This window comes from Gymnogyps californianus, chromosome 8 (genome assembly GCF_018139145.2).
Source record: "Gymnogyps californianus isolate 813 chromosome 8, ASM1813914v2, whole genome shotgun sequence".
NCBI lineage: Eukaryota > Metazoa > Chordata > Aves > Accipitriformes > Cathartidae > Gymnogyps > Gymnogyps californianus.
In genome coordinates this window covers 4,025,849-4,048,220 of record NC_059478.1, presented here as the reverse complement: position 1 = coordinate 4,048,220, position 22,372 = coordinate 4,025,849, and the positions used below count along the sequence as shown (strand labels likewise).

At 49.5% G+C, this 22,372-nt stretch overlaps 1 protein-coding gene across 1 annotated transcript in view; it reads left to right on the top strand.

Moving 5' to 3' along the window:
* Positions 1-15,931, top strand: part of LAMC1 (laminin subunit gamma 1) — a 70,191-nt gene extending 54,260 nt beyond the window's left edge. Inside the window, exons 12-28 of the mRNA XM_050901429.1 lie at positions 1,123-1,344; positions 1,439-1,627; positions 3,031-3,276; positions 3,599-3,752; positions 4,215-4,357; positions 5,092-5,270; positions 5,431-5,587; positions 7,972-8,177; positions 8,602-8,681; positions 9,093-9,230; positions 9,422-9,566; positions 10,152-10,301; positions 10,719-10,833; positions 11,207-11,406; positions 11,638-11,796; positions 12,354-12,453; positions 12,873-15,931. Of these exons, the coding sequence (XP_050757386.1) occupies positions 1,123-1,344; positions 1,439-1,627; positions 3,031-3,276; positions 3,599-3,752; positions 4,215-4,357; positions 5,092-5,270; positions 5,431-5,587; positions 7,972-8,177; positions 8,602-8,681; positions 9,093-9,230; positions 9,422-9,566; positions 10,152-10,301; positions 10,719-10,833; positions 11,207-11,406; positions 11,638-11,796; positions 12,354-12,453; positions 12,873-13,129 (2,840 nt within the window). The 3' untranslated portion in view covers positions 13,130-15,931. The remainder of the gene's footprint in view (positions 1-1,122; positions 1,345-1,438; positions 1,628-3,030; positions 3,277-3,598; positions 3,753-4,214; positions 4,358-5,091; positions 5,271-5,430; positions 5,588-7,971; positions 8,178-8,601; positions 8,682-9,092; positions 9,231-9,421; positions 9,567-10,151; positions 10,302-10,718; positions 10,834-11,206; positions 11,407-11,637; positions 11,797-12,353; positions 12,454-12,872) is intronic.
* Positions 15,932-22,372: the final 6,441 nt, after the last annotated feature.

Here is a 22,372-nt window from a genome sequence, read left to right as displayed (position 1 = left end):
CTTTGAGAGTCTGGAAGCTGAGCACCCATCACCTGCTGATTCTTTGCTTCTAAATGTGGGGGTTTTGCTGTGTTGCATAGCCAGTGCCTTCCAAATTGGTAGAAATACATAGCACAGAGTCCTGAAGTAGGAGAGATGTAGGGAGTTTACAACATTTGGCCTCAGTTTCTGCTACACTGGGAATGGTTACATCCCCCCTGTGTCCTGGTCTTGCCTTGGCATGACAAATGGGAAGGACGAGGTCTTGAAAGCGCTGCCTGTGCTGAACTTGAGTGAAAGTGCCTCGTCATGAGTGTTTATCAGGCACAAATTAGGAGCGAAAGTATCTGGGTCCTTGGGTATTGTCGTGTGAAGAAGAATGTTTGCAGAAAGATGCAAAGGATGAATTTGCATTTGGGGAAGGTGGGAAAGCTGGAAGTGTTTTCAGTAGAGGTGGCTCATAAAGAGGAATTTGGGGTTGTGAAATGGAGGGGAGGAAAGGTGTGGAGCAAGCCGTCCCCTGAGTGCTGTAGCCGCCGCTAATATGCGGGAGCTGAGGCTCTGCTCGGTGCTCTGGAGCTGCTGCAGTGGCACAAACACATTGCTGAGTTAAAAAACAGCTATGTTGTGTCTGGGCTCTGTTCTGCTCCAGGTAAGGGGCAGAGAGGAGAGGGGGGAGTGCTCAAATGCCAGATGAAGGAATGGCTTGAGAGGAATAGCTGAAGAGTTTGCCCTGAGGCATGGTTTGCAGATGCTGTGTTAGAGACAGTGTATTAAAATTGCCGGAGAGATGGTCTGTCCTCCCTAGAAAGACAGGAATTGGTTTTGGTATTTGATTTGGAAATGGAAACCATATGCATGCAAAATGTAACTTATTTTAACTGACCGTTCTTGCTCACATGCTGTTCTCAGCATCCTCCTCTGTATTGTTATTCTCAACTTTTCTGCCCTGCACATGCCCTTCATGAGCTATGTTGCATCTTTTCTCATCTGTCTAAAGCTTCCTGGTGGAGTTTGCTTCTTAATTAACCTTACCAACTGCGAGCATCTACCTGTCTCTTGTACCATTCAGATGTGTGTTTGGTGAAACGGTGATGAGAGCCTTTGTGGTTATAAAGCGTTTCCCCTCCCGGTGCTTTCTAGGTGCCGGCCACCTGGATGACGTTACCATCACAAGTGCTCGTCCTGGACCCGGCGTGCCTGTGGCTTGGGTGGAGAGCTGCTCCTGTCCGGCGGGATACGAGGGGCAGTTTTGTGAGCGCTGCTCCTCTGGGTACCGGCGAGAGGCACCAAGCCTCGGGCCCTACAGCCCCTGCGTGCCTTGCTCTTGCAATGGGCACAGCGAGACGTGCGAGCCCGAGACGGGTAAGAGGGGCTGATAAAGCAGGGAGCAGCAAGAGGGCGGTGGTTCTTTCTGGGTTGGACGATGAAGCAAAAACCATGTCCCTCTCTATTCCAGGCGTATGCAATTGCAGGGATAACACGGCGGGGTCTCACTGTGAGAAGTGCAGCGATGGGTATTACGGAGATGCGACAGCGGGCACGGCCTCGGACTGCCAGCCCTGCCCGTGCCCAGGCAGCTCGAGCTGTGCCGTCGTGCCCCGCACGAAGGAGGTTGTGTGCACCAGCTGCCAGGCTGGCACTACAGGTGTGCTCCTACACAAAAAGTCTTTTTTTTTTTCTACACGTTCCCATGTGCCTGTGGAAATGTGTCTCCTGCCAGTTCTGGGGCTCTGACCCGCAGTGAGCAGCACTGAATGCTGCTGTGTCGTCTGGTTCAAATCCTTCTCCCTTCTTCAGCCCTGTTTTCTGTCCTGTGCGAGGCTCGGGGCTACCCATGTTCTTTGCGCCTGTCTCTTGAGAACAAAAGGGAAACAAAGGCTTAGTCTGAACACTTCTGTGCTGCGTAGGTGAGCCGTGCTAGCTTCTAATAGAGCTCTGTTAATTGCATGGTGTTGGGCAGAAAATAGGATAGATTTAAAAGAGCCAGGAAGGCGGGTCAGACTGAAATAAAATCAGAAGATGCAGTTTGCCAGCCAGAGAGGCACTGCGGGATGCTTGCAGGGGAGGGCCAGTGCCCTCCCTAGGAAAAGCAGGAAGGGTGCAGTGACTCACAAACACTGCCCAAAAAATACAAGACCAAATTTATGCTCTGCAGTTTTAGAGAAATATGTGAATGGGTACAGATCTTTTTTTCTTGGTGCTAAACCTTGAAGCCCGAGCATGTACCTGAGTCATTAAGCAGAGCCTTTTGTTCTGCCTGCAAACAGCAAGGAAGCCTTAGGATGGCTGGCAGCTTCCATGCCTCTCTACCAATTCTATGCTTGGCATGGCAGAGTTCAAAGTACAGAATACCTGTGAATGCTTGAAAAGGTTAGAAAAGCCCCTCACCCAGCACAGAGGCAGCTCGTGGGGGTTCCCATGGGTGCCATTGCTTCGTGAACCAAAGCGGAGTCCAGGGGTCCAGGTTCCCTGCAGCTCAGCTGTCAGCACAAGCTCATCTTTACTTGTAGCTATGTGATTGCGCAAGAGTTCCTCCTGTCTCCCGCCGCCTTCTTGGGATGTGAGGGAAAAGAGGGTTTGTGTGTGCAAGAACTGCCTAAGAAACGGAGCCTATAGCTGGCTGAGGAGGTCAAATCTTCAGTAAGTGTAGGGAGCTGCCGAGTTGGATGCTTCAGTGGCTGCCCGTGGAGGTTTGGCAGATCTCGTTGGCAGTGGGACTTCCTGGAGCACTGATGCCCCACGGAGCTCTGCCTGCTTGGACTCTTAAATTAACAACAAATTACAACAAATAGGTTTGACTTAAAGGGATAGGAGGGAAAGGAGGAGCTGAAATAATTCATAATGCAAAGTTCCAGTGAAAAAGCGGCTTAAATTTAGAGATGGGGAGGGATCCACGTGTGGTTTCGTGCACCTTTCTGGCCCCAGCAGAAGGATGAAAGGGGAGGAAGCTGGAGAGTTTACTTTTCAGAAGGGACTGCAAAGGGGGTCCGGGTGAGACGGCACCAAAGGGCTTTCTGCTGCAGCACGTGTGTTTCTGTCGTGTCCCAGGCAAGAGATGCGAGCTGTGTGACGATGCCTATTTCGGGGACCCGCTGGGCGAAAACGGTGCCGTGAGGCCGTGCCGCCTCTGCCAGTGCAATGACAACATCGATCCCAACGCCGTGGGGAACTGCGACCGCCAGACGGGCGAGTGCCTTAAGTGCATCTACAACACCGCCGGCTTCTACTGCGACCGCTGCAAAGACGGCTTCTTCGGGAACCCCTTGGCCCCCGATCCTGCCGACAAGTGCAGAGGTGAGAGCTGGTTCCTCTTGTGTTTAAAAATGGTTTTGTCCCCAGGAGCTGCTGTTTCCTGATGTGTTGTTAGGACACAATGTCAGGCTGTTGTTTGTGCCTGTCAGCAGCGATGCGTGGCTGTATCCTGGTTTGGTGGTTCTAGCTTGCTAAAATGCTTGTGTTTGTGGGCGCTTACTGCCATCGAAGCAAAAGCATTGTGTGATGCAGGGGCTGGACTGCCGTGTGTTTTGGATCCATGTAGGGACCGGCTAGCAGAGTACCAACACCAGGAAGGACTTCTGACTTTCTGCATATTTCTCCATCCCTCTTATTTTTGTAGCTTGTCACTGCAATCCCTATGGCACTGTGAATCAGCAGACGAGTTGCAATCAAGTGACCGGGCAGTGTGAGTGCCTGTCTCATGTCACTGGGAGGGACTGCAGTGCCTGTGAGCCTGGCTTCTTCAACCTCCAGAGTGGACGTGGCTGTGAGAGGTGACGTTTGCCTTGGCTCGGGGCAAAGAGCCAAGAGTTTTGGGGGGGTCTGTGCTTACCTTGTGCAGGAATGTGATGTTTGTTGCAAGTAACTGGTGTGCCTCAATGCTGCTATGGGTGGGGAAGAGCAGCAGTCACGGAGCAGCTATGAAGGCTGTACAAAAAGCCTGACTTATAAATAGCTTTATAAATAGCTTTAAATCAGGGTTTTAAATAGAAAAGTGCCACGTGACTGTGTGATTGTTGGTAGCAGGGGCTCGTGGGTTCCCTTTTTAGTGCAGGCACCAAGTGACCTTGCACGGTTCAGAGGCTCAGTGCCTCGCCTCCTGCATCTGCACGGCAAGAAAAGTGACTTTTGGCAAATGGAACCGTGGAGCTGTGCTCGTTAGGGCTCCTTCAGAGAGGCGCTTCACCCCTGCCTCCCATTTGTGTCACCGCCTGACGTGTGGCTGCCTCTCCTAGGTGCAACTGCCACGCGCTGGGCTCCACCAACGGCCAGTGCGACATCCGAACCGGGCAGTGCGAGTGCCAGCCTGGCGTCGCCGGCCAGCGTTGCGACAGATGCGAGGTCAACCACTTTGGCTTTGGTTCCGAAGGCTGTAAACGTAAGTCTGAGAGGCTGGAGCGAGGCAGATGGGAAGGGTGTTGCACAGCCAGCCTTGCCTTTGCTTTCCTCCTGTCTCAGGGAAGGCACTTTCTCACCTCGCTCTTCATCACAGCAGAAGTTGGCACTTTTATGTCCGCACCTTGTATGGTGAAATTTGATCTCTGTACAATAGCTTATCCCCTTTTGCTTTTATTTATTTATTTTTTTTTTAATTGGGGGTAGGAAGAACTCCAACTTATTAGATACCCACTTGTCTTCGGTGTAAATACCTTCTCGGAATCTTGTCTTGCACAGTCCTGTTTCCTGATGTTAAATCTCTGAACAGCTGCTCTGCAAATGGCCTGAATATACAGATTCTGTCTTGAGGAGCATCAGATCTTGTAAACATGATTGAAAAACAGGATGATCCAAACTTTCCTCCTCGATATCGCTGCCTGTAAAGAGCAGAAAAATTAACTGCAGTTGGTTACAATGAAATGGGGTAGAAAATTAAAATGCTTTGTGGGAGCGGCAATAGCAACACTGTGAACACATGCAATGAATGTTGCGTCCAGCTAGACAGTGCCCTGCTGTGCGTAGAAGTGCCCCGATCAGGAGCGGGGCTCCAGCTGTGGGTTTGTGCCCCATTGCTCTTGCAGACATTTTAGGGTATTGAGGATATGCTCTCACTCCGTGGGTTTTAGGGTATTTTTGCCTCTCCTCCAGTCTGACTGAGGTTTAACTTCCCCACAGCCTGCGACTGTGATCCCGAGGGTTCGCGCTCCCTGCAGTGCCAGGAGAACGGTCGCTGTGAGTGTAAGGAAGGCTTCGTGGGGAGCCGCTGTGACCAGTGTGAAGAGAACTATTTCTACAACCGCTCATGGCCAGGCTGCCAAGAGTGTCCAGCCTGTTACAGATTAGTGAAAGATAAGGTAAGGCCACAGATGCCACTGTTGGTACCGCTGGAGACGGTGGCACGTGCCCGCTCGTGCAGCGGCTTTTACGCCCGTGGCTGCCTGATGCTTGCTGAAAGCAGAGAGGTTCAAGGTGCTTTGCTCTGTGTCATAGCTGTGCTCTGTCCCTCTCGCATAGGTGGCAGAGCAACGAGAGAGGTTGCAGGAGCTGGAAAATCTTATAGCAAATCTGGGTACGGGAGAAGAAACTGTAACTGATCAAGCCTTTGAAGACAGGTTGAAGCAGGCAGAAAGAGATGTTATGGAGTTGCTCCAGGAAGCACAAAACAGCAAAGGTGAGTTGACCTGATCAGACATGGACTGACGTGAAATGAGCTCTTTGCTTGATGTTCCTGTTCCCTTTGGACACAGCGTTTTATTTCAAGCCAATGCTGTGCATCAGGACAGACAGCTATTTCAGATAGTGCTGAGACAGTGTATGTTATCATCAAAATAACGGCGGCTGTGTTTTTATCCCTGCTGTCCTCCCAGTGGTCTCTGTTGTACATGCAAAGTAAAGACCTGCCTCTAGCTGTGTACAGATGCAAGTGCTTCGTGCGTTACCCTCTTCTCCAGATGCAAAGGAGGTTTTTACTTATTAAACAAGCAGAAGACTTTCCAATATACTTATTTATTATGTTTATAAATTTGCTCAGACATCTTGGGATAAAGCAGTTCTTGTTGGGATATCATCAACAATCAAAATGAAGGTTTCAAAATCCTGCTGGCAAGCTTAATTAACCCACCATAAAGTGTATAATGTTCTGAAAAGTGCTGTTGTGATGGCCTGTAGCTATTTTTCCTGTTAAACTCTGCTTCAAATTGATTCTTGTACTGTCACCTCTAGCACAGGATGTCTGCGAGCAGGACGTTAAGCAATGTGACAGTGGTTTGTCCTTAGGGTCTTTTTAATGTATAAGCTGATGTGTGTTTTGGAGAAGAGCAACTTGAAGAAGACTATTGACTTTGCAGTAAAAGATGTTCCCCTGGGAGTTGGTTCAGTGATTTCAGACCACTTCGGAAAAAATCTGTCCCCTTTGCGTGAAGCTGGGAAAAAGCTGATGCACATCTAACGCTTGCGTTTGCTCGGGAATGGCTGAAATTCCTGCCAGTGGGAATGATCACTGAAGCTCTTCTCAGTTTTAGCTGAGGTAGCTTTATGCTGCCTGCTTGGCATCCGTGCCTAGGTAATAGTCCCATGTAGGGGGGTAGGAGGGTGGGGATTGGAGCAAGATGAGGGAATGGATTGGGTTTTGTGGTGGTATTTTTCATCTTTCTTTCCACTTCTTAGAACCATAGAATCATTTAAGTTGGAAAAGACCCTTACAATCATTGAGTCCAACTGCTAACCTAACACTACCAAGTCCACCACTGAATTATGTCCCTAAGCACCACATCTACATGTCTTTTAAATACCTCCAGGGATGGTGACTCCACCACTTCCCTGGGCAGCCTGTTCCAGCACTTCACAACCCTTTGGGTGAAGAAATTTTTCCTAATATCCAATCTAAACCTCCCCTGGTGCAACTTGAGGCTGTTTCCTCTCGTCCTATCACTTGCTACTTGAGAGAAGAGACTGACCTCCACCTCCCTACAACCTCCTTTCAGGCAGTTGTAGAGAGCGATAAGGTCTCCCCTCAGCCTCTTTTTCTCCGGGCTAAAGAACCCCAGTTCCCTCAGCTGCTCCTCATAAGACTTGTGCTCTAGAGCCTTCACCAGCTTTGTTGCTCTTCCCTAACTAAGAGGCAAGTTAAATGCAACAAAAACTACACTTGCAAAAATCTGTGCACACCTATGGCACTTATTTGTGTTTTTCTACGTGATATGTAGTTTGTAGTATGTTTTTGAAAGGTGTCAAACATTCGCGTTCAATACTTAAGACGTGCTGCAAGGTCAAGGCAACGTATTTGGGAAAAATCTTAATTTTGGAGGCCTGCAGGTTTCTGCTTGTACTTCATCTCTTAATAATGCTCTCACCTTTTCAAAAGTAATTGCCCCTGGTAACGAGGCACGTAACTATGCTTTTATGGCTCAATTATTAAGATGCTGTTGCGGGGAGTTACCTGGTGGTTCAAAAATTTGGGGAAGTTTGCGGGGGCTTATAGGTCCTACAGATTGGAAAACTAAGGCTCTATCGTGCCAGCTTTTGTCATCCCTTTGGTTTGGGGGGGAGCTTGGGGTGGGTTTGCTATTCTGCACATCTTCTAGCTGCTCCGTATGGAGACTGTGTCTGGCTCAGGAGTAGCCACCGTTGCCCAAAGCAGGGAGTAATGGACAGCCCCACTATTCCTCCATCTCTGCTTGCCTTCTAGGAGTTAAGCTAAAGAGAATTCACAAAGCAGATGTTTCATACCTTTTGAGGAGCAGCTCTGTTGTTTGTTTTTTTTTTAAGTCAATGAAGGTGAAACATGATTCTGAACACAAAATCCCCCATCAGAGTTGGTTCCAACACCCAGCAGGATTGTCTTAGTAGTTAATGACTTTTCATTTCTCATATTTGGTGCACACTCTGATGATGACTTTGATCTCAAGCTGACTGACTTATGAAATGGCTTTGCTGGTCCCCTTTCAATAGGGGATTAACCTACCAACATGTTGCCTGCAGCGGTAAGCTGCTGCTCCAGCTTCTCTTCCTGTTGTAATTAATTTTGTTTCCTCTCTTTTATATTGTGTGCTTCAGACGTAGATCAGGGCCTCATGGATCGTCTCAAAGACATCAACAGCACACTAGCGAGTCAGCTGAACAGGCTGAGGAACATCCAGGGCACTGTGCGGGAGACGGAGAGCCTGGCAGAGCAAGCCCGGGTGCGGGTGGAGGACACCGAGGACCTGATCAGCTTAGCTTCCAATATGCTTGAGAAGGCAAAGATGGCAGCTGACAACGTGGTGAGTGCGCTGCCAAGATCCCACATGGTTAGGAGAGGAGAGGGCCTTTCCTTTCTGTGCCTTCTGGTGTGTTTCTCTGCTTGTTCTCTCTCTCGTATGGCAAATTTGCTATGGAAATATCTTCTTCCCTACCCAAGATCATGGGAAATAAATAAAAGATGATCACCAGTGTCTGTCATAGATTATATCTTAGCCCCTGCTCAAAGAAACCAACGGAAGAACCCCTAAATAAATATCAGCACCTTTGTTTTTAAGGGCTAACCAGTGGTGGAAACTGCAGGGGCTTAAGAAAAAAATAAAGAGAAGTCAGAAGTAGGTTAGACACATCTCTAAGCATTTAGATCATGACAATAAATATTTAAAGCAAAGATGAATAAAAGATGAAAAAAGAGCTTTAAGATTTTTTTTCTGGCTTTTTTTCCAGTCCATTACACCTCTGGAGTCAAGCGGGGACCCTAACAACATGACTCTATTGGCAGAAGAGGCCCGTAAGCTGGCTGAAAGGTAGGTTGTGGCAAGACACGCTCCTCGCAGCCCGCATCAGGGCCCTGCTCTTCCCTACCAGGGGGAAGCAAAATTCAGTTTGCTTGATAGGAAACACACGCCCTTTGCTGAGTAAGAGACTGGCGCTGTGGGTGCATGCCTGTGTATCACTGAGGGCAAACACTCGACATGTGAAGGAGGGACGTGTACAACCGTAGCGGTGCCTTTCAGCTGATCTCGTGGGCACTGCTAGAGTGATGCCTTGGTTGCAGAGGTGGTCTCAGACAGCATCTTCCATATGCAAATCTGGGTGAAGGAAGGAAAAATAAGAGAGAATAAAATCTGGAAGAGAGAATAAAATCTGGAATTGAGGCTAGAAACCACTGGCTGATAATTCTAATGGCATTATTTTTCTTTTGTAATCTTGTTCAGACACAAAAAAGAAGCTGATGAGATTGTTCGCATAGCCAAGGCAGCAAATGATACTTCCACAGAAGCCTATCAACTGCTGCTGAAGACCCTGGCTGGAGAAAACCAAACTGCAAATGACATTGATGAACTCAACCAGAAGTGAGTCAGTAACAGAAAATTGTTTTTACTTCCTGGCTTTAGAGCAGTGCTTAAAACTAAGACGCCTTCTGTAGCGTTGTATGCTTTGGGTTTTATGGGAGTTGTCTTTCAATTTCTTAGCCTCTCTACTCTCTCAGTAAGTTCAGTTCTACAAAAGAAACTAGCGTAACTGGATCCTTGGGGTTTTTTAGGTATAATCAAGCAAGGAACATTTCTCGAGACCTAGAGAAACAGGCCAACAAGGTGCTTGCGGAGGCAGAGGAAGCTGGAAACAAAGCCCTGCAGATCTATGCTAATCTCACCAGTCTGCCTACCGTGGATTCCACGGGGCTAGAGGTACGTGCGGAAAGCATCATGCACAGTGTTTTCTAGGGATCAGTGAGGACAAGCGTTATAGCAGTGTGCTAGGTTGCTGACATACCTTGCATGTGCTCTGCTAATGATTCTCTGCATAAGAACAGTCTGTGGAATTTTTGTCCATCTAGGCATAATCCAGACTTGTGCATTTCAGCTTTTATGCAGGAGACTTGCATGTGGGAAACTATATACATAAACCCCCACCTCCCCCAGTCTCTGAAGGACAAAAAAAACCTGAGTGAAATGTTGTTTGCCAAACAACAAGAGAAGTGCAAAATCTTCAGTTCCTTCTGAAGCCTGCAGAACTTCTCCCTCTCCTTTGCTTACTGTAGTGCAGTAGATTTTCTTGCACACAAAACTGTTTGCAACCTCTGTCCTTCCTTGCACTGACCCTCGTGGTATTCAGAGCTTTGAAGGCAAAGTTACAACTGTAGTTGTAAGAGATGGGAACCCATCATAGCTTCTGCCTGTTTTGACTGCTAGAAACTGTACTGTGTTTTGCCACCCGTTCAGAAATTCTTTAACGTTCAGGAATCTGCATTTGTTTCTGATTTCCACATGCAGAATGAAGCAAATAAGATCAAGAAGGAAGCGGAGGAGTTAGATCAGCTAATTGCCAGGAAGCTGAAAGATTATGAGGACTTGAGAGAAGACATGAAAGGAAAGGAGCTAGAAGTAAAGAACCTCTTGGAGAAAGGGAAGACAGAGCAGCAGGTCAGTTCTGTTTTGTGCAGGCTTTTGTTCCCTGGGAAAAAAAAAAAAGGAAAGCAAGTAACTGGCCAGATAGGAAAGATTTGGTCTTATTCAGTCTTATCTTGGCGCTGCTTGTTACTTACAAGAATACTGAAGAATGGTCCTGGAAAGGAGATGCAAAAAGCTGGTAAAAGCAATGGCGTTGAGGCTATGTGGAAGTATAGGGGATGTTTGCCAGGTGTGGCATCATCTTTGTATTCAGAGCAGTATTCCAGAAGTACCTAAATTCACCTGGTTTCAGAGGAAGCATTGCCACCCAGGGATGAACGCTGTTCTGTATGGCATTGGTGTTTCAGGCTGAGCAATGCTTTTTTGATACACCTCGATGGTCGTCCTTTGAAAGGTAAGAATATGTTGATACATGTCATGTCTCCTTAGACTGCAGACCAGCTTTTGGCTCGAGCAGATGCAGCGAAAGCCCTGGCTGAAGAAGCTGCTCGGAAGGGCAATGGCACGCTGCAGGAGGCTAATACCATTCTCAGCAACCTGAAAGGTAAAGAGAAAGCACTTGCAGTGAATCCTTCAATTCCTGTGTGACAAGTCATTTGGCAGTAGGGTATCTTGGTTAAACGGGCCATGCTATGGCTGGTACCTGAGTGTTGGGTGGGTTCTTTTGGCTTTTTTTTTTTCTTTAAAGGAAAAAATAGAAATGTTTTCAGTGACTAGAAATCTCCTTTTGTTTAAGCTCCTTATTTAGCGTCAGAAGATGCGTAATAGGGAGAGCTGCAAGCATATACCCCCTCCACCCCCCAGTTTGCTCTTTGTCCCTCTAATGTCGAGGTGGCAAAGCCTGGGTAGCTTGGTCAAAGAACCATCCCAAGGCTCTTCTGGAGCAAGTGATAAGAATCTGTTTTGCCTTTTCTTAGATTTTGATAAGCGGGTGAATGATAACAAGACAGCAGCGGAGGAGGCGCTGAAAAAGATTCCTGCCATTACCCAGACCATTGCTGAAGCCAACAATAAGACACACCAGGCGGAGCTGGCGCTTGGCAATGCTGCTGCTGATGCCCGCGAAGCCAAGGCTAAAGCAGATGATGCTGAGAAAATCGCCGGTTCTGTTCAGAAGGTGAGTCCTTTGCGGTTCTGAAGCCACCCCCCGAGATATCGGTGTGTAACTACGTAAACTCCTCTGTTCCAGTATTTCCTGGTGAGCCCCACGTGCTTTCTGCTGTATATTCCCCACTAGGGAATGCAAAATGTGGCACGATAGGAAATTGGTGCATTTTGATGAAAAGGATTGAAGGAAGTTGTGCACCTTCACCGCCTCTTTCCATCCTGTTCCCCTTGTTGGCTGTAGAGTGCTGCTGCTACCAAAGCTGAAGCCGACAAGACTTTCGCTGATGTGACGGGGCTGGCCAGAGAAGTAGATGACATGATGAAGCAACTACAAGATGCAGAAAAAGAGCTGAAGCGGAAGCAGGATGATGCTGAGCAGGATATGATGATGGCTGGCATGGTAAGTAATGCTGGCAGGTGGCAGCAGTGGCAAGAAGCTGCCTTCTCCCTGCTGTCCTGGCGATGCAAGCTTTTTTTCCTGCTGTCCTCTTGCAAAGACAGCGCTGGGTCCAGCCAGTATTCAGTCTCTTCCAAGTTTTAAGTGGGATTGAAGACATGAGATGAGCAAAGGAGCTCCTCTGGTGGCATTAGCCTAGGTTCCCTGCTGGAATTTGAGAGCCAGTTTTCTTAATGCAACACTTTCCTTTTATTTTTAACTGAAACCTGACTGTACCCCTGTTGACTCTGTTCTGACTTTTCCTGCAAAATCCTGCTCAGTTATCAGGGATCTCCATCCTGAAATAATCAGAAAACTGATTAGTTGAAGGTTGTCAGTCTTCGCCAGCACTGTGATGAAGGTCTCGGCGCAGGAGCGTTATCCCGGAGAGAGGAGCCAGGGATGTGTGTGACTAACTGCTTGGGCAGACCTGTGAAGAGGAGAGGCAACAGTTTCATAATCCCTACAGCCTTTTTTGTGCTCTCATTTTTTTTTATTATTTTTTTTTTAATACCCTGCAGGCCTCACAGGCTGCCCAGGAGGCAGAAGACAACGCAAGAAAAGCGAAGAACTCTGTGAACAGCTTGCTCGCTGTCATTAATGAACTGCTGGATCAGTTAGGTAAGACTGTCCTCAATGTGCCGGATACCTTTGAGTGTTTTCCTGATGTGGCAGTGCGAGCAGCTGGCATGGTGTGCTGGCTTCCCTGCCGGTGCTGTGCAAGGAATCAAATGGGTCTGTTGGCTTCTAGAAATGGGCTTTGCGTGTTTTCAGCAAGGACTTTGGGGTTTTTTCTTTCCTGGAGTAGCCTCAGAGCTCGTTGTGCAATGTTCTGTACTGCTTTTCTGCAAGCTGAGGACCGTTTTTGAGGCACTGAAGGTGTAACTCATTTGGTTGGTCCTGTTTTAAACGCTGTTTGTAATGCAGAGATGGCCCGGTGGAGGTCTCGGTATGGGCTCAGTTGTGTAGGCACCCAAAACTAGAGCGTCAAAGGTTTCTTTTTTTTTAACAGACTTCACTATTTGCTTCTGACTTTTCAGGGCAACTGGAGACGGTGGACTTGAACAAACTGAATGAAATTGAGGGTACCCTGAACAGTGCCAAAGACCAGATGAAAGATAGCGACCTGGACCAGAAAGTGTCTTTCCTTGAGAGAGAAGCCAGGAAGCAAGATGATGCGATACAGGCCTACAACAGGGACATTGAAGAGATCCTGAAGGACATTAGCAACCTGGAAGACATCAAGAAGACCTTGCCGTCTGGCTGTTTTAACACCCCGTCCATTGAGAAACCCTAAGGGTGTGCTGGGGGTGGGGGGTATTCCCCCGGTGAGCGGTGGTTTGGCTATGGAGTGCCTTAACACACATTACCTTCTTCAAATCCCCAACTCTTTGCTGCTCGCAGCCGCTGTTTTCTTTTCAAATCAGGATAAGTTTAAAGTTGTTTTTTTCTTTTTTTTTTTTTTTTTTTAAGAGAAGCAAATTAAATATCCGTCTTTGGGCATCAAAGGGGTTTTTTTATATAAATTGCCTTCCTGAGCACTCTGCCTTTGCTCCTTTCTCAGACACAGTTTCCCTTTGATTAGCGCAAGGATGAGAGATGCTCTGGACTCTTTATACTGTGGTTCAGAAATAACCATGTGAGCTGTATACAGCAAGGCAAAACTAACCCTACTTTCTCTCCTCTCTTCTCCCCTTGACTGTAAAATCCTCGGTCCCGGAGCTCTCTGTCCCTATGAAGGAAGGGGATGGCTACCAAAGTATTACTGTAATGGCCAGTATAGCTGCACTCATTCAGATCCCTCTTCCCAACTTCTAACCCTGTGAATTTTTTTTTTTTTTTTTTTTTTTTTTATTGTTAACTAGTGGCCAATCCGACAGCGTTGGTAGCCTTTGACAAAATAGCCGAAGCCTCTTTCTGAAATGCTTTCTGTGATGATGCATCGCTCTGAGAAAAACGCAGCCTCTAAGAGGAGCTCTTTGGGAAGATGGGATACTGGTGGAGTGGTAGGTCTTTACTGGTGGAGTGGTAGGTCTTGCCAGCCCCGCTCCTGGTCTGTGGAGAAGTTTTGGGTCCGGTCTGTAAGCAGCTACCTGCTGGGTAGTCCAGGCTGAGGACTGTAGAAGCCATGAGCTGCGTTCCCATCTGTAGGTGTTGCTACTGAATTGCCAGAGGATCTGGTTTTTTTTTTTTTTAGGCTACGAATGTCTGATTGACAGATTAGTTTGTTCAAGCAGGAAAAGTCTTGCTGAAGAGGAGAGCTGCCATCCAGAGAGCTCTGACAGCTGCGCTGGCCTTCATGCTGAACGTCTTTGGGTGGGGAAGGAAGGGGGCATGCAGGTGGAAATGAAAAGGTCTTTCTCCTCATCTTTTTTCCTGAAGGAGGACAGTGGCATTTTTATATCTCCTGGCATTGCTCTCGCCTGTTGCCTGTTTTTAAGCTGGCAGAAAGAGCTGGAGTTTACCGGTGCCCTCCTTTCTTTTTGCCTACCAATCTCCCGGTCACCGTAAAGCCACCGCAGCACAGGGACTTCAGGCCAGGCTCGGGTGGCAGCTCCGCGTTTCACACCGCTGCCACCGCCTCCCAGGCAGGCTCCCTCCCAGGTAGTGCCTCCCAGCTGCTTACTGGTGCTGGGTGGGAGCAGCGGGGAGCCCCTCGCTCCTCCTCCGGCCCTCCTCTGAGACGAGAGCATCCTCTGCGGCTTCCTCCTTGCCTCCAGCCTGGCATCCCTCCCCCCCTTCCTTGAGATCCAGTATATATCTATCCTTAAACACTATGCAACTTCGTACGTTTGCGTAGCGGGGAAGAAATTATTATCTGACACACACTGGTGCTATTAATTATTTCAAATTTATATTTTTTGTGTGAATGTGATTTTTTTTTTTCCGTTTTTTTTTTATCATGATTATGGTGTGAGGAAGTCTCTCGTGTGTGCGTATGTGTGTGTAAATATACTCAGCCATATTTCCAGAGTGGCACAGCCTGGCCTCCTCTATGTGCTTTCCCTTGTAGCCATCGGGGCACGTGCACCGTATATCGCTTCTCCCCGTATTATTCCCTTAGAGCTCGGTATTTCTCCTAGCTGGGCTCACGCTCTCTTCCCTCTCCCGTACCCCCAGCACCCATAAGGGCATCGGCAATAACCACTTTGCCTGTTGGGTGGATGCTTTCTACCCGTCCCTCCAAAGCCAGCCCTGATGCATGGTGCTCGCAGCACCCCGTTCGGTGTCCCTTGTCCCCGGGGACGTTGTGCCAGGAGGAGAGCAGGGGCTGTGGCTTTGCAGCTGGGCTGTGAGGAGCTGTAGCACTGTTGGGAGACCGGACCCAGCGTTGAGGTGGTCGGAGAGCTGGATTTGGGGACATCTTGATACCACTGTGCGAGGCGGGAGGCTTGGTGCACCCTCGGGAACGGCGCTGCTGGGCGAGGGGCGTTCCCAGCAAACCCCGCATCGCTCCTGTACCCCTTCTCTTAGAGATCCTTACAATTTACCAGCTTGGGATTTCCCCCTGCCTGCAAACATACCTAATAATACCTGGAGGAGAGCTTACCTGTGCTCGCCCACGCGCGTGGGACGTTGAGGTCGGTGTCTTGGCCGGCTGCTCTGGTCAGATGGCTGGCTGTAACCGCGTCACCTCTCTGCCAAGGCTGTGAGAAGAGCAGATGCGAAGATGCGCGCATGCCCTGGCTGACCTCAGGCCTAAGGTTTCCTGCTTTCTTCTCTTCTTTTTTTTTTTTTTCCTTAAGCTGTTTTTAACAGAATTTTATTTTTAAATAAAAAAAAAAATCTTTATAAGCAATCTCTTAATCACTACTGCATTACAGCCATTATTCATTGTATAAGTCGAGTTATTTCTTTACGTAATGTGATGATGCGACAGCTGCTGGTGGAGTGCTGGATGTCACGGGCAACGCGTGACAGTCCCTTCATCACCTTATTCCTGACTGTGGCCCCCTCAGTACGTGCCTTCACTCCAGCTTTTTGCCTTAATCTGTGGTCTTGCTGTCTGGGGCGGTGAACAAAATGCAACACTTGCGGTTTTTATGTATAAAACAGTATTTCTTATTTATAATAAAGTCTGAATATTTGTAACCCCTTATACCTTGGCATTCTTTTGAGTATTGCTTTGGGGAGGGGGGATATGTTGATGGGGATGTGTCTCGGTTTGTAAGATTTGCCTCTTAATTAATCAGATGAGCCGGAATTGGGGTGGGAGAAAGGGAAAAGTAATTTGGAAATTCATGTGGTGGGCTGCAGATGGCCATAGCGATGACGGTTTCTCCCCGTGTCCACTGCTCCATTGCCATGGCTACAATGAATTTTATGCTGCTGGTTTTCCGGGCCTTAAAAAAATAAGAGTGTTTTGTTGGTGCTGATGCTATTGGAGCTGCACTTTCCTCCTGGAAGGCCCTGGGGAATTGGGGCGTGTTTCTTTACAATGTAAGGGTAAAATCCTTTCTGCTTTCAGCTGAACACACGGAAAAGGATGGGGCTCCTGGGAAGAAAAACAAAAACCCTGAGTAAGGAGGCTGAAATTTCTCTACTGGGAACTGCCATAAATCTGGGTACTCTGTGTTGTTCTGCGGGTCCTGTCTGCCAGAGCCCAGGATAAATTTTATTCCTGAATTAAGCAAGTTTTTTAATGTCAGGACAGATTACTGTGATAACAGACGGGGCAGTTCTGCCATCACACCCGCCTTACAGCTGCAGGCTGGATTTCTTTTATTTTTCTCAGCAGAGGAAAATGCACGTGTCTCATTAACTTGCATCAGAGCTAATCCCTTCTCAATTGGTGAGTTCTTTTCATTATTTTTTTAATTTCAGTTTGTCTAGCTTCAGCTTTTTGTTCTTTGACTATAATTGCCACTAATGCATTTGTTTTCTAAAATACTTTCTTTTCTTTTTCTTTTTTTGTTTTTTTCCCCCCGAACATTGCTGTTGAGCAAATCCCGGCTGGTAGAATCTGTCTGATGTTTCAGCTGGGCTGTAGGTACAGTCGGGGAGCAGAGAATCGGGCGGTGGGACAGTGCTGACCTTGCATGGGCTGTAGCTTGACATGGAGCCTCTTACCATTTTCGGGCTAAAATATTCAGCTTAGGAAGCAAGTCTGTGCCCTTTTATCTTCCGGTTGCACAGCATCAGTGCTTGTCCTGTGAAGCCTGGGCGAAATCCTAAATTAAGGTGAAGCTGTTGGCTTCTGTAGATGGATGCCGAGTCTCTGAAAGACGTGTATAGCGCTGGCCTGAAACAGGAGGTTTTTTGAGGGCAACACGTGCTGCTCTGCGCCGCGGGGAGGAGCAGACCCAAGGGAGCGTGAGAACTGCTGCCAGGTCGCCCAAGTGCTTTACTGATGTTTTGAAGTCCAGGTAGAAGCACCCTCCTCACGTGTTCTCTGCTCAGCGTGGGCTGAGCTTGACCTCAAGGTGGAAGAGGAGGGACCTTGCTGAGGAGTGGCCAAGCCGTGCTCTGGTGGCTTTTTTTTTTCCCCTCCTCTAATTCCCTGTGGGTTTTTCCTCACTGTCCCAAGTTCAAGCTCCATCGTGTCTCATGTGCTCTCTGGAGAAGTTGGCAGAGGGGGCAAGGGGGGGCCTGGCGAGCGGGTGGCAATGGGAAGGACTTGGACAGAGCGGCACTGGTTATCAGCTGGGGTCTTTGCGTCTGGGTAAAAATAGTTGGGGTGCTTCTCCCAGCAGAGTGGGAGAGAGCTGCTTGAGGAGGGGGGCTTCATGGAGGTTGGGGGGGCTGCTCTGGGGAGGCTGAAGCTCAGAGGGCCTGACCTCGTGGGGCTGCTGAGCCAGGTTCTCTCGCACTTCTGGGGAGGATGAGGTATTGTCAGGAGTTAGTAAGTGCTGGGAGCAACTGCCTGGGGGAGGCAGCTCCAGCGTGTCTGCGTGGATCCGAGGAAGGAGAAGAGGACATAGAGCTGTCACGCCGAGCTGGCGGTGTCCTGTGCTCCCCATCTACAGCCATGACATCTTGGACCACGTTCTGGTTAGTTAATCTTTCTAGTTACCTGCTGGACTGATACCTTCAGTGTGCCCCCGTCTGAGAAACATCAGGAATGCTGTGTTTAAAAAAAAGAAAAAAAAAAAAAAAAAAGTCCCACCGAGGTCCCCAGCGAAGCCCAGCAGCCACCGCTGCGGGGCACGGAGGCAGAGGGGAACGGGGTGGGACAGCACTGCCTTCTTCCCTCACCTCCGTCTGTCTGCTTCCCTCGTCTCCGTCTGTCTGTCTCACCCCTTCCCTGGTACGGGCAGGGCACAGGCAAGGCCAGACACGACGGCACTTCCTCGCTGTGCCGCCGCTGCCCTGCCCTGCTTGCTCACCGCCACCGTGACCCGGGCAGGGCAGCACTCCCCTGTGACCCCCCAGTGTCCTGCTCCCCTGCCTGCTCCCCTGCCTGCTCCCCTGCCTGCTCCATCTCCTCTGCTCCAGGTGGCCCTGGCCGACGTGAGGAGTTTTGTCACCCCTAAGCAAGGGCTGTCCCCAGCTGTCTAACTGTGCCTCTAGACACAGCAAAACCAGCCGTAAAACCAAAGCGTGCCAGAAGGTGATGTCTCCTGAAGGAAGCCCACGTGTTCCTGAGCAAGGAGGAGACATTTTTTTGTTTGTTTGTTTATTTTTTAAAGGATCAACTGGTAATATCACTGTGCTTTAAATCCTGGGTTATAAAGCAGATTGATTCTCTGCCTGGGAATAGCACTGTGTCAGGGAACCACCTCTGTGCCGGCATGGGGAAGGCGGCTCGGTGTGCTGGCCCTAAGCCTGCTTTGAGAAGCCCAGGGCACCCACCTGGCAGAGGAGAGACTGAAGTCCAGGCTTTATCGCCGCGGCGCGCGTTTGGCGATACCGGCGCGGCAGGATCCCTGATTTTCCACGCCGAGGAAGTCCCGGGTGGCAGGATAAAGGTCTGCTGCTGGACTGGAGGCGAAACTCCTCGGGCTCGACGAGGCTGGCGGTGAGCGGGTGCGTGCGAGCGGCGGCAAGGACAGTGGGCAAGCAAAGAGAAAACAGCTTGAGATAAGCCACTTCTCAGCAAACCCCGAAGGAGAAGCGAGGCTGTCCGGAGAAGGAGCCCAGGACTGGAGCTGCAGGAGGGCATTGCAGCTCAGAAGGTCCCTTGCGGACGGAGGCTTGGGCGTGCCAGGGATGTGCTGGGCTGCAAGGACACGTACAACATCCTGGTGTCGTTTATCTGTCATGAGCCGCCAAAATGGGTTTTCTCCCTTGGTTACATCAACGGAACTGTTGCTTCGGGGCTTTCACACATCCGTCACTTTCCACCAGCAACCATCAGCAAAATTCGGATTATTATGCGGATTCAGACTATCTTTGGAGTGGTGAATTCTGCCATGGCCACGTCCTCGAGGACTGATAAACTTGCCAGCCGCTGCAGCGGTGTCGTGGTTTAACCCAGCCAGCAGCTAAGCACCACGCAGCCGCTCCCTCACTGCCCCCCACTCCCAGTGGGATGGGGAGGAGGACTGGGGAAAAAAGGTAAAACTTGTGGGTTGAGATAAGAATGGTTTAATAACTAAAGTAAAATATAATACTAACAATAATAATAATGAAATATAGTAATAATAGTAATGAAAAGGAATATAACAAGAAAAGGGGGGGGGGGAAAAACCAAACAGTGATGCACAATGCAATTGCTCACCACCTGCTGATCTGCCCCTCCCGGCCAGCTCCCCCCAGTTTATATACTGGGCATGACGTTCCATGGTATGGAATACCCCTTTGGCTAGTTTGGGTCAGCTGCCCCGGCCATGCTCCCTCCCAGCTCCTTGCACACCTGCTTGCTGGCAGAGCATGGGAAACTGAAAAGTCCTTGGCTTAAGATAAGCACTACTTGGCAACAACTAAAACATCAGCGTGTTATCAACATCATTCTCACACTAAATCCAAAACACAGCACTACCAGCTACTAAGAAGAGAATTAACTCTGTCCCAGCCGAAACCAGGGCAAATGGTCTCCCTGTAGTAGCAGCTTTCTTAGCTCCGTTACGAAGAATGAGCATAGGACACCTCCAGGACTCCTATGTTGCAGATTAAAAGACCTGGGTTCTCCAGTGGAGAAATACTGTTTCATTGCAGTGTCTGATGAGCACCGCTACTCTTCATGCCTCCCATCGGTTACACTTCTGCTCACTCTAAAAGGTACATTTCTGTTAACCATGTTTATATGAGACCTTTTCTAAACAGTGCTGCCGTAGCAGCGATGGGTTGCAATGGGCAACATTTGCTCCGTGGAGGGTGGTGGGCATCAGTTTGTTCCAGATCTGGTGTGTTTAGAAAATCAGGGCCCCAGAAAATATATTTTTGGTAGTCTCATGTTACGCATTCATGTGGTTTTCAGAGGTGATCTTGAAGGATGGTGGAGGATGACGAGGTAAGAGTAACCTAAGTAAATATGTAGAAATGACTGGAGAGAGAGCTGTGTCAGCGCCTTGTTTGCAGAAGTGAAGTAAGAGGTGGGGTGATAACGGTGAGATAGAAGGGATAACACGGAGGAGCCAGATAAGGGAAAAGCTTCCTGATGGTAAGAGCTGGTCTTCCAAGAGGGAAATTAGCCAAGGACTTGGGCTGGGCAAGGTCCAAGGGAACCGCTGTACTGACAACGCTGCTGGAGGACATGAGCTTCCCGAGCAGAGGGGTGTCAGTGGGTAGGAAGGACGCAGCAGAGGTGTCTGGGGCAAGCGATGTACTTTAGAGCAGAAGGGATTAAGTGTGTTTCGTTAGAGGAATAAGTAGACCCTAAGAACTGCCAAATTGGTGGGAACACCGTAAGTGGTTTCGTCCCGCTTCTTACAAAAATAATAATGAAAAAAAAAATCAGATAAGACAACCTTGGGTGCCAAAACCCAACATGCCACCAGCATGTTCGTGAAGCTGGGTTCCTTCTTGTGAACTATGTTAAGGTCCAATGTGTGAAAATAAAAGGAAACAGCCTGTTTATAAAAGCAAGTTGAGTCAATCAGCAGAGACAGGATAAGTTTGGCAAAGGGAGGTGCAAAGATGTGGTGAATTCAGGCTGGTTGCACCCATGAGATCACCAGGAGCCACAGAGGAAAGCCCTCTGAGTCAGCTCCAGGTGCACGAGTGTCTGGAGGCTGTTGGGCAGCCTAAGAGGCTCAGATGAGGACCTAAATCTTAATCACCCTGGGTCTGTTAGCTCTGAAAGGAGCAGTGTGTCAGCACCGTTGGGTTGAGTTTCAGTCCCTTATTCAGAAGGTGACCTGAAAGGCAGCTTGTGTCTTAGACTGGGGGCAAATTTGTTAGGTGTCTTCATTCCATCTAAAGATGCTCATGGACCACTCACGGTCACTTGTGACAGTAGGTGTCCCTTCAGAGTAAGTCGGGGAGATGCTGTGATGCAGCACAAGGGCCCATCCTTCCTTGTGATCCTCTGGTGGGCTGCATTGCAGGTCAGGTGGATGTGCCGGCGTCTCACTTATCCTGACGTATGCAGGACTAGGAGGACCCCTGCCTCCAGGTTTCTCTCTTCCCCTGTAGAAGCGGTCACGTCCTCCTCTAAGGCAAAGGTGAGGAGCAAGGTGGAACTGGCCTTCAGGTCTTGGGTTGGCTACCCTTGAGACCAAAATGCTAATGGACCTGGGGCTGTGGAGCCTGGCATCCTCATCCTGGCTCCATCAGCGACCTCAGGCAAGCCTTCTCCCCTCTCCGTCTCCACTCCTCCTCTTTGTAGCATGAAAGTGGTTGTACTGTGTCAGGCCAAGGACCCATCTAACCTCATTTTCTACCTTGGGAGCAAAAGCAGACAAACGTGTGTGGTGATTCCTGGCCTCCACCCCATTTCTAGGTCTGGGGATTTCCTGAACCTGACGCTTGTCTGGTAAATCCCAATAGATCTGCTTTCTGAGTACGTGTCCAAGTTGTCCTCAGGGTCTTTTTGCAACCCCAGCAGCCCGTGGCTGTGAGTCCCGCTCGTCACCTCTTCTGGCTGGTTTTGAGCCCTGCTCTTGCGGGTTGGTTGGCGGGACCTGGCTTGTGAGCAAGGCAGTCCCCATCCACCCTCCCCAGGCTTCCCGTGAGCTCATCGTGTTTCATTTAGCTCCCTGCAAGCCGCCTGCGTGCCCGGGCAGCCCGGCTCTCCCCAGCCAGCACCGTGGAGGCAGCGACCGCGGGTGGGATGGAGCTGGGCGAGTGGGATGAGCAGGAGGGGGGTGTCTGCAGGGGCTGCAGCTACATTTTATTTTTCCCCGTGAGCTTAGCACCCCTAGGAGGGTGCAGGCAGGAGGTCCTCGGGGTGCTGTGCCCCGTCGATGCCTCTCTCTCTCTCGACGGCGCAGGGCAGCCGCGGGCGGGCGCACGCGTGTGCGGGCGCTTGTCTGCACTCCCTGGGCTGGGCTCTCCTTGCTCGGGGTGAGTCAGCCCACGGCACACGTGCTCTTCCTGTTGGGAGTGACTCAGGTGGAGCAGCCGATAAAAACCACCTGAAAAAAAAAAAAAGCAACAGGCAGCCGGTTGCGAGCCCCGCCGTCGCCTGCCAGAGCGGGTGCCTTGTGCTCCCCGGCAC